We start from the raw sequence: 15003 nt of genomic DNA, 5'->3' as shown, positions 1-15003 counted from the left end.
TTGTTAATTTTTTAATATATAATATATTAATATTTAATATTTGTTTGGTCAGTTTTCAAAAACATTTATATTTTAATTTAAAAAATAATAGCAATTCAAGTTAACTTAAATGACTTTTTAGACAAGTTCTTTACTAAGATTTTAAAATCCTTGAAACTAGACAAATTGTGGTCCTTAAAACTAATAGATGCCATAATAAAATGTTTAAAACAATTAAAATTACAGTACAAGTAACGAGAATGCCCACCTTACGGTTCCATCAAAGGTGCCAAAGCCAGTTCCCAGTCGTGAGTCCATTGTGGCGGAAGAAGCAACTCAGAGCGCTTCTAAACAAAAAATACAATAAGTTCCGAAAAAATGCTAATTAATGTTTAAAACCCACTCGTTCTTAATATTCGGATACGGTTAACGCTCTAGTACTATCAGACTTTCCGTTAAGCGACCAAAAGTACCAGATTGGAGCACTATCGATACTATCGACAACACAAATTTTATCGATGATGCCACTATCATGTCTGGCCAGCTCTTGTTCTTCTTGATGTGGAACGAGACGTGGCAGCATTTCACATCTTATTCACCAGACCACCGCAAACTATGGCCATCTCTCTCTAACCCATGGGCCGGTCTAGCTGTGCCTGCGCTCATCTCTATTTATGGTGGTGAGTTTGCAGTTTTCTTAACGGCATAGTATTCTCGGTCAAGTTTTATTTTGCTCTGTGATTTTCGACATTTCCAAGCTGAAATTTTAAAAATTTCCGCTCAAAACCGTGTGCATTTGGTTCAAGTACTTGGTGCGTATGTGTCTTCGGGAGAAATCAAGGGCTAAAATCAATGAGCATGCTTATTCCCCGTTTTAAGAGCTTGTTCCGCAGCAATGTGGATCAAGTTTACGTGCTTGTATTGGTGCGCGACAAAGACCGCACACTGGCGACGGCGACTGTGGGGAGTAGTGTCAATTGCAGTGTTAGAAAATTTCCGAAATGTATCGTCATCGTATGGTTTTTCCCCTCTTAAGATCAGATAAGATCATGAATTATCCTCTGTTTTTGTTATCAGAGCCATTTCGGCGAAACCATTGCATAGTTTGCCTTATATAATTCAATAACATTTAAAAAACATGGGATTCCGAAGAGGGAGTGTTTATCGGGTATCGCACGAACCTGCTATCGATAGATTTTTCTTCATTATCTTTCTCTTCATTCGGTGTGTGGTGTGTTTGGTAGCAGAGAAAATTTAATCAAAGAAAAATTTATAAAAGAGGCTTAATTAGTCAGTGAACAGAGTAAAGTGTTGTCGAACAAATCGTACCGTACCCCAGTTCGTAGGTTCTCGATTAATATTTATCAAGCTCTTCTTGATGTCGACAAAACAGGGCCCAGCCGCCCTTGCATTTCACCAACCTGGAAGGGAGAAAAAAAAGCATACGTCACTCACACAGACACAGGCAAACCACGTATAGCAGTTGTCCGATCGGAATCGGGGGTCAGTTAAAACGCGCAATATATGGGCCAAAAACTTTTGCCACGATGGGTAGCCACAGCCCGGCATCAGTTTTGAGCTGTGAGCCTAATAATTGCGACATACAGGCTATCTAAGTGGCCCCTTGGCTCCTCTTCTTGATGTAGTAGGCAACTCTAGACGGCTGTGACGGTGGGTGTGTGCGTGGAGGGTGTTGGTGTGTTAGTGTGATTGCTCCGCTTCCCTCGCAGCAGCTTGGCAAATAAAAGTAGCTACGTGTAGTTTTCGGCTGCTGCCAGCCAAACTATCGCCGTTCCAGTGCAGCCAAAAGCTTCGGCTGCGTCCTCCAAGATGCAGGATTTTGAAATTGGCGATGCGTTTACTGTTGTCTCTTCATTTGCGCATTATGTTTCGTTGGCAACGCTTTACCTTTGCTTTGCCTTTTGCTAGCGGCGGCGTAGTTATAGCGGGTGTGGGGCGGGGGCATCCTCTTTCTTTTCCGATTAAATCTAAAAGCAGGCAGCCTGAAAATTCGAACCTACTGGCAAATTTGAGCGCTGACTCACTGCAGAGTTTGGAATTCACTCGCCCCGCCCCACTAACAGCAGTAGGTTCCTACACCTGTATAATGCCTACATATATAGCTCGACTAAGCGCTTCCCGGTCCGCACGTTTTTTGAATGGAACCGCGGGGGAGTGGTGGACGCAAATCGCCGTCACCGGTATATACTATAAATCGATATCTTATCAGCCTGAGGCAAGCTGAGTACTGAGCAGAATGTCTCGCACACATCCTCCCCGCATTACGGTTAATAAGTTAGCAATTAATTACATAAACAACTTTTGGGACTACCACTGTTTTAGTATAGCTTTTGAGCTCTTTCCAAAATGGTGTACTATTGCACTAAACAAAACGATATTTCGTTAGCCTCTTTTGATTTATCATATGTTTTCTGGTTTTCACTGTGAGTCAGCCGTGATGACTACCAACAAGTCAGTGTTGGTGTAAACATCGGCGATCGCCGAAGGCAAGCAAAGCCGATGTTAGATCCACGCAGTCCCAAACAACAATCAGACCAATAAACACCTTTGATATTGTTGTCATTTGCCTGGTTTACGTAGAACTGGGCCTGATCCATATGCTACAATAAAATTCGCGACTGTAACCCATCGGCTTTGTTAAATTTCTTTCAGATTCTCCTGGTCCAAGCACATAAATCCAGAGTGCGCATCGTTCAATCGGCACTGCAGTAACTCGGATTTGAACTTGTTAAAAATAATTCCAGCCAGCCAGTCTAGCAGCAAAGCAGGCAAATCCGATTTCCGACTTCCATCTCCTCCTGAGCATCCGAAAGACAACAGCAGCCGCTATGGGAAATGTATTTGCTAACTTATTTAAAGGCCTCTTCGGCAAAAAGGAAATGAGAATATTGATGGTCGGTTTGGATGCCGCTGGTAAAACCACAATTCTGTACAAACTCAAATTAGGCGAAATTGTTACAACGATACCTACCATTGGTGAGTGGATGTGAATATGATTGTGGTGCAGCGTTTCTCCCTATCTTGAAGCAGAGTCTCATATCTCTTTGTGTTTTTTCCCCGCAGGTTTCAATGTGGAGACTGTAGAATACAAGAATATTAGCTTTACAGTGTGGGATGTTGGCGGCCAAGACAAAATTCGTCCCCTGTGGAGGCACTACTTCCAGAATACACAAGTAAGTGGCCACAACAGCTGGCAGAAAGATCCCAGGCAATTCATAATGATGTTAACAACTTGTAATGAGTAACATTGTGATTATTCAAAGTTTATTTTGTTTCAAGACGGGACTGAATTGAGATCATAAAGCAAACTTTCGTTAAGCGACTATTGGACAGCTTGAGTAACGATTATCTAATGGTTTTTTGCAGGGTCTTATCTTCGTCGTTGACAGCAATGACCGAGAACGTATTGGAGAGGCGAGAGAGGAGTTGATGCGTATGCTGGCGGAGGATGAGCTGAGGGATGCAGTCTTACTAATCTTCGCAAACAAACAGGTAGGCACTACTAAAGCACATGCCGATTAACTGATGCGTTGAAAATATATTGCACTGTTGATAAGACAACTGCCTTTCTCCGCTATTGCTTTAATTTCATTGTTTTACCGTTAATTGTTACCAAGGATAATTTACCAATTCTAAAAACAAAAAACCTTCTCCCCTCTCCAATGTTTCCTGTAGGATCTGCCACAAGCAATGAACGCGGCCGAAATCACCGATAAGCTTGGCTTGCACTCACTCAGAAACCGCAACTGGTACATTCAGGCGACGTGTGCAACTAGCGGCGATGGGCTCTACGAGGGGCTCGACTGGTTGTCCAATCAGCTAAAGAATGCCAATCGCTAATTAATTACACTACAAATACAATAGAAACCACAACAATTTGAATACAATATGATTTCAAGGAAGCCGGAAGTGGCAAAAACCAGCAAACACCAACAGTAAACCAATCCGAAACCGTGGCTGAGGAACATCAAAAAGACGGCATCATAAGTAATTACTACAATTACAACAACAGCAGCAAAAACACCAACACCAACAACAAGAGCAGCAGCATCTTCGCATAACTTAAAAGGACGCCTCCTGTCCGTATTTCCAAACAAGATACTGAACTGTTTATTGTGTACCGTGCAAAAGCAAAACTTTTGCAAACAACATATAAAGAACGCTATATAATTTAATTTAAATTCATACATAATTATTGGATGTTTAAATGCAAAACGAGTAAAAGAGAATCCCCCAACCAATCACAAGCAAAAAGAAAACTAAAGTATATGGTATAAAACAATGTCTTTTTAAGTTATTTTTCTCCTCCCTCCTTTAAAAGCCCCCGCCCCTCATCAATATATCTTTCTTTTTAATTTTATAAATATAAAAGTAATATTAATGAGAAAAACGAAACTGTAATTGTAATTGCTCTTTAAAAATACAACAAACCCTTTTAATTTTTAACACTTTCGTTTCGTGACGTCGCTTGGCCAAGCAAAATAAAAAGAAATTTATGCATATATATAAAACTATATAAAAAAGGACAGTACTATTTGAGAGGTAATTCAAAATAAAAATTAAATACTAATTGAAACCTGTCTGACTGGCGTTTTTTCCAAAGCAGTTTCGAAAAATCCGCCACGGTTAAATCGATGATATCGATAGATTTGCCAGTTACTGACGTTCGCCTATCGAAATTGTGTAACACTGACAAAACGACATTGTTGTAGAGATGTCAAACTACCGGTATTCGCACCATCGGTAGTTTCGAGTTTTTTTTTTTGCAAACTATCGATACTATCGCGATAGTACCGACATTAAAAAATTTCTTAAAAAAGGGGATATTCCACTAATAAAAAATTCAAAAAAGTTGAGGGTATACCTTATTAATTTGAAAGAGATTTTTAAGAGTAAAGATATAATATAGTAAAAGTCTTAAAATATATAAAAATAGTCGGACAGTTTTAATTTCTTGTGATATATATATTTTTCTTCCCGTATTTCATTGTTTGGTTTCAAGCTTAATAATAACAAAAATAAAAAAATAACAAAAGATTCATATTTTATATCTTAAAATTGAAATAATATTAAAGCGGTCCTGCCACTATTCAAAAACATTGTATGAGATCAGAGTTAACGTTTAACAGTCATATATCCACCAATTTTTGTTTTTAAACAACAGTTTATCAACTATTTTTGGTTTCAAATTGGATCTACGATCGGAAATTATTTCTCCTGCCTTCGAAAACATTCTTTCCGACTCGGTTGACGTCGCTGGAACAAAAAAAAAAAAAAATTATATAGAGGCGATACTACCGCGATTGTTTTCAAACTACCGATAGTGGAAGCTGAATCCAAACCATCGGTACTATCGATAGTACCACCGGTAGTTTGACATCTCTACATTGTTGGACGTTTCACAACACTGAGCCACGACCAATTAATAAAATTTCGTGAAAAATTTTATTTAATAAAGTATCCATTTATATTAAATAAAAATAACATTCCAGAATGTCGGCAAAGCTAAATTCGAAGAAGTACAAGTGGGCTCTGGACTTCAACATCAGGTAACCGCGTAGCGTGCAATCGGACAGAACCGACACCCTCTCATACATACTTTTATTTTTGGTACAGCAAAAACGCTGACATGCCGTCGCCGCTGGGATACAATCCCTCTGCTCTAGTTAACCAGAGCGAGGTGGTGCGTGACCAGCGCCTGGTTATCAAGAAGTCGTGGGATCTCGCCCTTGGGCCGCTAAAGAACGTGAGTACAGCGTTTGACCTGGGCAACCAGCATTAAGACCTAACCTTTGGATTCCTCGCAGATACCCATGAACCTGTTCATTATGTACATGTCCGGCAACTCAATTTCAATTTTTCCCATCATGATGGTGGGCATGATGTTGATTCGCCCTATCAAGGCCATGTTCACCACACAGGTGACATCGAAGATGGCCGAGGGCGCCCAGGGCACGGGCCAGCGCATAGTCTACTTCCTTGGCAACATGGCTAACGTGGCGCTGGCCCTCTACAAGTGTCACAGCATGGGCCTGCTGCCCACGCACGCTTCCGACTGGCTGGCCTTTGTCCAGCCGCAGACGCGCCTTGAATATTACGGCGGAGGGATATCCTTCGTTTAGTTATACTCGTGTAACACCATTTTATTTGATAATAGATACATTTATTTAAACAATTGCACTTGTCAGTCCTTCAGTATCTTCTTAGCCTCCTTTTTAATGTCGTCTGCTAGTTGTTCGGGGAGCGATCTGTGAAAGGTGTGGATTTATTAATTACATGGTAGATTGTTGTCACGAATTTAAGAGATTCCGCAGCGTCCACGATACTAGTCCATCCGGGTGCCGTGCGCATGTGGTCTATATGGTAGTAATTACTCTCTAGCTTTAAGGTATACCAATTTTTCAAGCGTTACGCCGGGAATTGATTATATTTCTCAAATCGTTTTTACCAGCAATAATCGTCCTATGGCCTTGCTAGCAGGGCACGTAATCATTATAAGTGAAAAAATAAAAATCAACGATTAATGATTACACAGGAACACAAAATTAAACTTTGTGAAATTTCCACGAACCATTTCAAGTTTTCCATGATATTTGGGTGCTCCTGAGTAAAAGTCCCATACAAAATTATTTTCCATCACCTACAGGTTCCGCGGTATACCTAAGAATACAAAAAACCTATGTTTGCCGACATTTTGAATTACGTGGCCTATATAATTGGACTTACCTTTATTATTTTTGGTAGGACCTACTCTCAATACATCACAGCACTACTAAAAAATAGTCCCAATCGTGAACCATTGCCCATGTCTTTGGAATTCGACGCCAAAGTTGAAACTCCCAAAATTTTTAACATTTCTGTGATGAAAAAACAATTCTGAGAATTAAATCTTATATGGAACTAATTTTAAATATTCATTGAATCTATTGTTCATTGTATTCTTTAATTTCGGTTTAAAGCGTTTTCATGAGGACATTTTATTGGATTTATTAAACGAATAAAACCGCTTTTTTGGTTTGATTATCTACTACTCCTTTCTGTCAAATTTCAAATAAGTCAAGGCAACCTATAAAATAGTAGTAGATATGTTTCTTATTATATATAGTATATATTTAGTTTTATATTAAATAAAAAGGTCTTCCGAACATAACATTTTTAAGACAGCTTAGTAGCCAGCGATAATCCTTACATATTTAAGTTTAGTCAAAAAGAAAAAATGTATACTATATATAATAAGAAACATATCTACTACTATTTTATAGGTTGCCTTGACTTATTTGAAATTTGACAGAAAAGAGTAGTAGATAATAAAACCAAAAAATCGGTTTTATTCGTTTAATAAATCCAATAAAATGTCCTCATGAAAACGCGTTAAACCGAAATTAAAGAATACAATGAGCAATAGATTCAATGAAAATTTAAAATTAGTCCCATGGAAGATTTAATTCTCAGAATTGTTTTTTCATAACAGAAATGTTGAAAATTTTGGGAGTTTCAACTTTGGCGTCGAATTCCAAAGACATGGACAATGGTCCACGATTGGGACTATTTTTTAGTAGTGCCGTGATGTATTGAGAGTAGGTCCTACCAAAAATAATAAAGGTAAGTCCAATTATATAGGCCACGTTATTCAAAATGTCGGCAAACATAGGTTTTTTGTATTCTTAGGTATACCGCGAAACCTGTAGGTGATGGAAAATAATTTTGTATGGGACTTTTACTCAGGAGCACCCAAATATCATGGAAAACTTGAAATGGTTCGTGGAAATTTTTGGCTGTGTACCTGTGTAATTATAATTTTATATTTACTTCATCGCTCAAAGAATAATAATTATTATTTTGAGCGAAAAAAGTTCGATCAAAAAATAATGATCATTTTTTGAGCGATATTTTTTCGCTCAGAATTTCGCTCAATGTGTAATAGCTTCTTTTCCAGAGGGGTCTTCGAAAAATTTTTTACATGCTTCAATGAATCGAATCGTACGTTTTTGATCCATAGAAGCATGTAAAAATTTTTTCAAAGACCCCGCTGAGAAAAAAGATATTACACATTGAGCGAAAAAATATCGCTCAAAAAATGATCATTATTTTTTGATCGAACTTTTTTCGCTCAAAATAATAATTATTATTCTTTGAGCGATGAAGTAAAACTTAAAAATTAATTATTTAAATTGGTTTAATATATAAAAAATCTAGATTTTAGCAATCATTGGTTATCTTGAATAAGCATCTAAATTGTAGCCGATTGGTATAATTCGTTTCTTTGTGCGAATTTTCCAAGTGAATGATATTTTTGTTTAAAGAAAACATTGATAATCATTATTTACGGTCCCTGCTTGCTAGAGCTTGTTTAAAGGTTACCGATGCCTTGTTTTTTTGTCACTTGGCTTGGCAAAAAGTTATACATTTTGAAAAATAAGAGATTGAAATTATCAATGAAATTTAATTTGATAATCCAATCCAAATCCCTAAGCTGAAAAAATACTTTCAAATTATAAGACTTTTATATGAGAGTTGCGATTGAGATTTCCAAGTCTTCTGCATAGTTCTTTAAATAAATCCATTTGTGCTTGGGTATGCATCAAAATTTAGTGAAAGTTACATTATCAGACTCCTCAGAGAGTCCGATTTTAAGTCACGATCTGTCTAAATTTTGATAAAGATAAGAAAAGATTAACTTTCTAATACACAGTATACAAAATGTAACATACTGTTCTAGAAAAATATTAACATATATCTTTGTAGCGACAAAAACCCAGATAGCACTTTAAAACAGGGGATACTGCGGCCATCTAACTGTAAGCTTAATCAAACCCCTATTAAGTTGTTACTCTTTAAAGTTTGTAATTTCTAAAAGTGGCTCGAAAGATTTATTTTGAATTTAGTGACGCTGCTTCCCATGTAAAAAACTACCAAATGCCAATTACTTTTGCTTGGTTTTGTCCATCAGCTCCTTCACTTTCTCGTTCATTCGCTCCATCAACTTTTGCGGGTCGTCTACGCGTGGGACCTGTGGGATACGACAACGAAATTAGATGCAAGTCCAGAACTTTTCTGCGAATGATGCTCACCTCATAGTTCTGCGAGACGTAGATGCCCGTGTAGACCCCGGCGCCAAACGTCAGCTGAAAGGTAGGGAAGAAAGAATTAAAGCGAGTAACCACGTTTATTCAGGGGAAAGGCGGGGGTATGCGGTGAAGCTGTGGGCCTTAGGCTGACCGTGGAAAAGCTAAGTATGCGCTTGAATGTCCAAAATCGTTTCTTCGGGCAGCACGGCAGTGGCTCCTTTAATTTCTCCGGGCAGCAGGTGCTGGCCGAGCGGTTCTGCCCGGCAGCCCTGAGTCTCAATATGTTTGCCCCAAGTCCGAGGAGTTTCATTCTGGCTAACAGTTAAACGTTAAACTAAAACTATTGATTTGGCGAGCTTAGTGTTCGGGTACTCTTTGTACAATGAATGTCTGACCTCTGACACGACGTGATTCCCAATGAGCAGCTGATTTGTTTTGTTCCCAAGCTGTTGGGGCTGGCTGGGCGCCTTATATAACCCTGAACCCTGTGTCACACGGCCTGGCAAACAAATTGTTTGCCAGACCAGCCAGCAGCGTCATCGCCGCAAAAAGCGGTCCAACGCATCGCGAAGGCGGATGTACTTAAGTATGTGTGAGTGTATGTGTCAACGAATTTCTTCCTTTGGACGAGTGGAGATCGCAGCAGAGCAAGCCAGCCGATGCCATGAACTTACCAGAAACTTGAGCATTGTTGTGTAGTTGAAAGTGCCTTTGTCGCCCGCACCCGCCAGCTTAAAAGTTCTTACTGAGAGAAAGTTGAAAATGTACAAAGAGACGCGGAGCGGCCTGACAACAGCTGACGGGGCACACTGAGATTCTCTCCCGCTCTTCCGCAAGGGTTAGATAATCGATGATGAGTTTTGATAACTGCGTAAACTGACGGAAAGCTGGTCAACTACGGGAAGTTCGATCTTATTTGCACCTCTACCTCAAAATTTTGCAGTTACCAGCTTTTAATACGCACTACAAACGAATGAGCGAAAGTGGAACAAACACAACGGCTACGAAATAGACAAAGTATAAAACATCCAAAAATAAAACTGGTTGTTTTCGCTTGTGGACGGACCCGGGGGTGGGGTGGCGAACCTGAAATGCATATTTAAATGTAGCTCAGCTGTTTTTCGAATATTTGGAAGCAGTAGCGCGGCACTGAAACGACGTTATCCAACACTGTTAACCACCTTAGCCAACACCAACAAAATATGGACGAAATACAATTTATTTATTTTACAATTAAAGCTAGATGCACTGTTAACGACAATTACATTGCACTCTCCACAAATATAGCTCCTAATCTAGAACTTATGGCTAACACTTCAATCGTTTCCGATCAAGCCAGGACCGCAGGTCGCGTCTTAAGGTAGACGAACATCACCAGGAAGGCCGCCAACACACCAACCGCCGGGAGCACCACGGTGCGGATTTTGGCCTGGATCTCCAAGTTGTCCAGCTTGCGCTCCTGTTTCTGTTTCCGGGTCTCCTTGACCTTTCCCTTTAGTTGGCGCATCTTCGCTGCAGGCACTGTTCTGGGATAACCTGGTTTGGTGACGTGTAGTTCAGGTGCGTGCGAAGAAAGCGGTCCAAACGCAACAAGTAGCTTCTCGATGCCGAAGAAGAAGCAGAACCGAAAGTGGGTTGGTTGTAGTGTTGCCAATTACGCTTTTTCCCCGCTAGATCAAGGGGTTTTCAATTGTCAAAATTTTCAGTTTCAAATTTTAAAATAAAAGTTATTTGTCAATTTGTACTTTACTTATCATTTATTTAGAATCCCTGCTGAGAGCAGAAAAACCATAATTTTTTAAAATTTGAAAATTTGAAAAAAAAAAGTTTTCGAATAACTTTAATTTTTAAAATGGAAAATAAAAGTTAAATTGCCTATTTAAGGGATAATAATACAATCGTGGAGAGCAGAAAAACCATAATTTTGTTAAATTTTCAAATTTGAAAAATAAAAGTTTTCGAATAACTTTTATTTTTAAAATGGAAAATAAAAGTTAAATTGCCTATTTAAGGGTTAATAATACAATCGTGGACATAAGTATTTTGACACTGCTTATAGCTATATTCCAGCGCGTGTCTCTTTGTTTTCGTAAAAGTTACGGGATCCATTTCACATTCCAGTAAGAGATTCTATTTAAAAGTTTAAGAGAGCATAAGATGACACTGATAAGTTAATTAACTTCTTTGCTATGTCACGTGATGCGAGAGATTATGCATTTATGGGTGTACAAAAATATTTTTACATTGCATTCAATCAGTTCTCATTTCGTGCGCATTAAAGACAGTTTATTGTTATTTATACCGTTTGAAAAACTACCCAGTCGGACTTTTCCCTAGGAAAAGAGGACTATTTTCTCCGAGAAACGGGAGGAGGGAGTCCTACCTTTTTCTGTAAAAGTCTAATTCGCTTTTATACATGGGCGGCCGGGGTAATTCGTGTAATTTGTCTCCCGCCGTCGCTGCACGGGTGAGGAAGAAATTCTGGCCTTTTGAAGAACTTCTTCCTCCCCAGAGCGTATAAAAATCTGAACTTTTACGGAATTTCCCCTCCCAAGAGAGTATAAAAAATTGGATTTACGAAGAATCCGTCGCTGCTCGGGTGAGGAAGAAATTCTTCAAAATGCCAGAATTTCTTCCTCCCCAGAGAGTATAAAAATTTAGATAATAACAAGAAAGGAAGCTAACTTCGGCACGCCGAAGTTTTTATACCCTTGCAGATTGGTTTCGATGTTTATATTATAGATTTAAATGCTGAAAACACTCACAAAACAGAGTTTCATTACATTTTACCTATACTTATTATGTTTACAGTTTGACAGTTACAGTTTTACATTCCCAGCTTTACATATTTTATACATTTGCCGATCGCTTCTATGGCAGCTATATGATATAGTTGTCCGATTTTTATAAAATTTATACCAAAATTCTAGAATAATAAAAAAAGCTTATAACTTAAAGTAGATGAAAATACGTTGAAAAACAACGAAGTTATATTTTTTTTCGATTAATTTCCCGATCGTTCCTATGGCAGCTATAAGATATAGTCGTCCGATTTTCATAAAATTTTTACCAAAATTCTTAAATAATATAGAGTGGCCATATCTAAAAAATGGTGCAAAAATGTTGAAAAACAGCAAAGTTATAATTTTTTTTCTACAAATATATCGAACATTTGTATGGCAGCTATATGATATAGTCGTCCGATCCGGCCCGTTCCGACATATATAGCAGTGAGAGCATATAGAAGACTATATGCAAAGTTTCATTCAGATAGCTTTAAAACTGAGGGACTAGTTTGCGTAGAAACAGACAGACGGACAGATGGACAGACGGACAGACGGACAGACGGACAGACGGACATGGCTAGATCGACTCGGCTGTTGATGCTGATCAAGAATATATATACTTTATAGGGTCGGAAACGTATCCTTCACTGCGTTGCAAACTTCTGACTGAAATTATAATACCCTGCAAGGGTATAAAAAACTTTTTTATTTCTTTATTTGTTAATTATAAATTGTTTAAATGGTTATTAAATTACTTAAATGAATGTATAAATCTTATTAAAAGCCAATTAAACTTACTTTTCTTAGTTCCCGGTCGGGATTTGAACCCATGTCTCAGAAATCACAGACCGTCCGCTTACCAACTGGGCCACTGAGTCAAATCAAAAGCTAATGTCGGGAACGCGAATACATACAGTTTCAAGGAAAGAGCAAAAATATATGTATCCCTTTATCTCTCTCTCTCGCATTAAAAATAAAAATCCCCAAAGGGAATTTTCGTTCGAAAAAAGCCCACCCATTTGCAGAAGAATTTCATCCTCCCCTGTTCGCGTCCTCCCGAAAAGTCCGACTGGGAAGATAGTGCAACCTATAATTCAACGTATACCACATGGTGGCGGCAGTGTCATGTTTTGTGGATGTGTCTGCTTTAACGGGATCGGTGATTTGGTCCCCATCAATGGGACGATGAATTTGCATATCCTGATTGACCACGAATTGCTTACCGGCGACAGACTTAATAGGCAAGACTTTATCCTGCAACAGGATAATGTTCCATGTCATAAAGCAAAAATGATAACAACATTTTTTAGGGACTTGGAAGTAAAATCTTTAGATTGGCCACCCAAAAGTCCCAATCTCAACCAGTGTTTAAAAAACTGCAGTCGAATTAGCATAAGTCGCAATATTTTTGCTTTTCACTACTTCAACTGCGAGCGATATTATAAAATGAAAAAAATCATTCTGCTTCTGCTTCTGAACAAATCAGAAGTCGCAGTCAAAGCAAAGTCAAAAATCAAACAGCGACCAAAATCAAAAATCAGCAGCAGTCGCCGCTTTTCGTTTTCTTGCTTTTCGCTTTGCTGTTGCTTTCGTCGTAGACGTAAGTCGATGCTGTGGCATGCGTCGACTTTCGGAAGTCGTCGGCAGCTACAGTCGCATAAGTCGCTGCATTCGACTTTTTGCTACTTTTGATTTTGGTAGCTGTTGCTTTCGATCAGCAGCGTAAGTCAAAATTAGCAAGAATATGCAGATCGTGGAAGTCGCCCGAAACTGCCGTTGTTTTCGAGCGTCGCGACTTTTCATTTATGACCTACAGTGGCTCCAAGCTTATTTCGTGCAAGAATTTACAACAACTTCAAATTAGCACTGCCGCTAAACTAATAAGGATATTTTAAAAATTTAAACGCAGTATGTTAGAGAAAGTATTTGTTTATTTAATTAACATAAAATTATTTTCCTAATAATTAAAACAAATAATAAAATCATATAAATAGGAAAAAGAGTGCAATTCTCACACCCAAGCTTATTTCGTGCAGTTCAGAAAATATAAAATAACTTTTTTATTTTTAGATTTTACCATATTTTTTTTACCTATCTTCATTCTTTAACAACTTTCCAAATATTCTATACGAAAAAAAATTTTTTTTATATATATTTCTACTAGACTATTAAGCCATTATTTCCTTATAGCACCTTTGAGTTAATATTTATTTTATCTCTTTTTTTATAATGACTGAGTCTACTTTTTGGTTAAAATTTGTAGTAACACTTCAAAATGTTGATTTTTGTAATGTTTTTTATAAATTTTGTTCGTTTCCAGACGAGCCACGCCCTCACAAAGCCTGCCGAGCACGTATGATCTTAGTCTGATATTACCAAAAACGACCCCGTAGGCGCAGTTCTGCTGCCATTTTAAGCAAATTTTTCTTTAATTTTTAAGGAAACATATCGCCATTTACTATTTCATTGAAAAAAAATTGTTTCGTCACGCCAATTGACGCCATACAGGTCCAACAATGGAATGAATCCGGCTTGCTTCACAAATGCATTGAGGTGGTTATTTTACAGGCCGGAATTCAGTCACCACAGCACATATTTAAGTCCATCCAAAACTAAATTGGCTAATTTTTTACTTATATGTAAGGATAAAATCATTCCGAAAGAAAATCGAGTGAATTATAACCTTCTATGCAGATTTTAGACGATCCTTGCTGTAATGTTTGCTTATAAATGGCTGTTTTGATACTACTTGACCTCTTAATATGTGATCCTGCAACATAGGGCGCACCTATTTCACACTACATTTGTTACATATTTCGTGCTCAATATAATGCATCTAATTTGGGAACTGAAAGTATCTCCTGTTCCTTTATTATAAGGATAATACAACACAGCTCACTGAAAAATGTATAAGTATTTGTCTATCTCGACCCCAATCTGCCACGAAACTCCTACAAAAAAATGATTTAATTATGTAATGGAATGCAGTAGGGGTTAAGGAAACCATATCGGAAAAATCACGATGATATTTGTCACTTTTAAAGTGATTTTGGAGTAATTTCCATTGATCACTCATGGTACATGGTACTGCCACAAAGAATTTCTTATATATCCTTAAATATGTAGGGCCAGCATCTAAAACCAATAAA

At 38.0% G+C, this 15003-nt stretch overlaps 4 protein-coding genes across 8 annotated transcripts; 2 read left to right on the top strand and 2 right to left on the bottom strand.

Annotated features, from left to right (window-relative positions):
* Nucleotides 1-656: 656 nt before the first annotated feature.
* On the top strand, nucleotides 657-4446 carry Arf1 (ADP-ribosylation factor 1). Of its 2 annotated transcripts, none has more exons than XM_017179054.3 (5): nucleotides 657-791; nucleotides 2653-2976; nucleotides 3064-3173; nucleotides 3367-3492; nucleotides 3676-4446. In XM_017179054.3, exons 2-5 carry the CDS (start codon nucleotides 2829-2831, stop codon nucleotides 3838-3840), a joined length of 549 nt encoding a protein of 182 aa, XP_017034543.1. In that variant the 5' UTR covers nucleotides 657-791; nucleotides 2653-2828; the 3' UTR covers nucleotides 3841-4446. The 2 variants fall into 2 exon arrangements, with proteins under 2 accessions (XP_017034543.1, XP_017034542.1); XM_017179053.3 differs by lacking the exon at nucleotides 657-791 and adding an exon at nucleotides 1195-1321.
* A 933-nt stretch (nucleotides 4447-5379) lies between these two features.
* On the top strand, nucleotides 5380-6175 carry EMC4 (ER membrane protein complex subunit 4). Its single transcript, XM_017179057.3, has 3 exons — nucleotides 5380-5549; nucleotides 5617-5746; nucleotides 5808-6175. The coding sequence occupies exons 1-3, from the start codon at nucleotides 5494-5496 to the stop codon at nucleotides 6120-6122; spliced, it is 501 nt and encodes a 166-aa protein (XP_017034546.1). The 5' UTR covers nucleotides 5380-5493; the 3' UTR covers nucleotides 6123-6175.
* On the bottom strand, nucleotides 6118-10148 carry LOC108083318 (uncharacterized). Of its 4 annotated transcripts, XM_017179060.3 has the most exons (5): nucleotides 9997-10148; nucleotides 9743-9944; nucleotides 9072-9125; nucleotides 8928-9010; nucleotides 6118-6248 (listed from the first exon to the last, which is right to left on the bottom strand). In XM_017179060.3, the coding sequence occupies exons 2-5, from the start codon at nucleotides 9755-9757 to the stop codon at nucleotides 6185-6187; spliced, it is 216 nt and encodes a 71-aa protein (XP_017034549.1). In that variant the 5' UTR covers nucleotides 9758-9944; nucleotides 9997-10148; the 3' UTR covers nucleotides 6118-6184. The 4 variants fall into 4 exon arrangements, with proteins under 4 accessions (XP_017034549.1, XP_017034548.1, XP_017034547.1 ...); XM_017179059.3 differs by having other exon boundaries at nucleotides 9743-10126; XM_017179058.3 differs by lacking the exons at nucleotides 9743-9944; nucleotides 9997-10148 and adding an exon at nucleotides 9220-9485.
* Nucleotides 10149-10269: 121 nt separating this feature from the next.
* On the bottom strand, nucleotides 10270-10700 carry LOC108083319 (single-pass membrane and coiled-coil domain-containing protein 4 homolog). The gene has a single exon (XM_017179061.3). The coding sequence runs from the start codon at nucleotides 10573-10575 to the stop codon at nucleotides 10399-10401; it is 177 nt and encodes a 58-aa protein (XP_017034550.1). The 5' UTR covers nucleotides 10576-10700; the 3' UTR covers nucleotides 10270-10398.
* Nucleotides 10701-15003: the final 4303 nt, after the last annotated feature.

Source organism: Drosophila kikkawai, chromosome 3L (assembly GCF_030179895.1).
Source record: "Drosophila kikkawai strain 14028-0561.14 chromosome 3L, DkikHiC1v2, whole genome shotgun sequence".
NCBI lineage: Eukaryota > Metazoa > Arthropoda > Insecta > Diptera > Drosophilidae > Drosophila > Drosophila kikkawai.
Note: the sequence above shows the minus strand (reverse complement) of the source record. Positions and strands in the feature narration are given on the sequence as shown.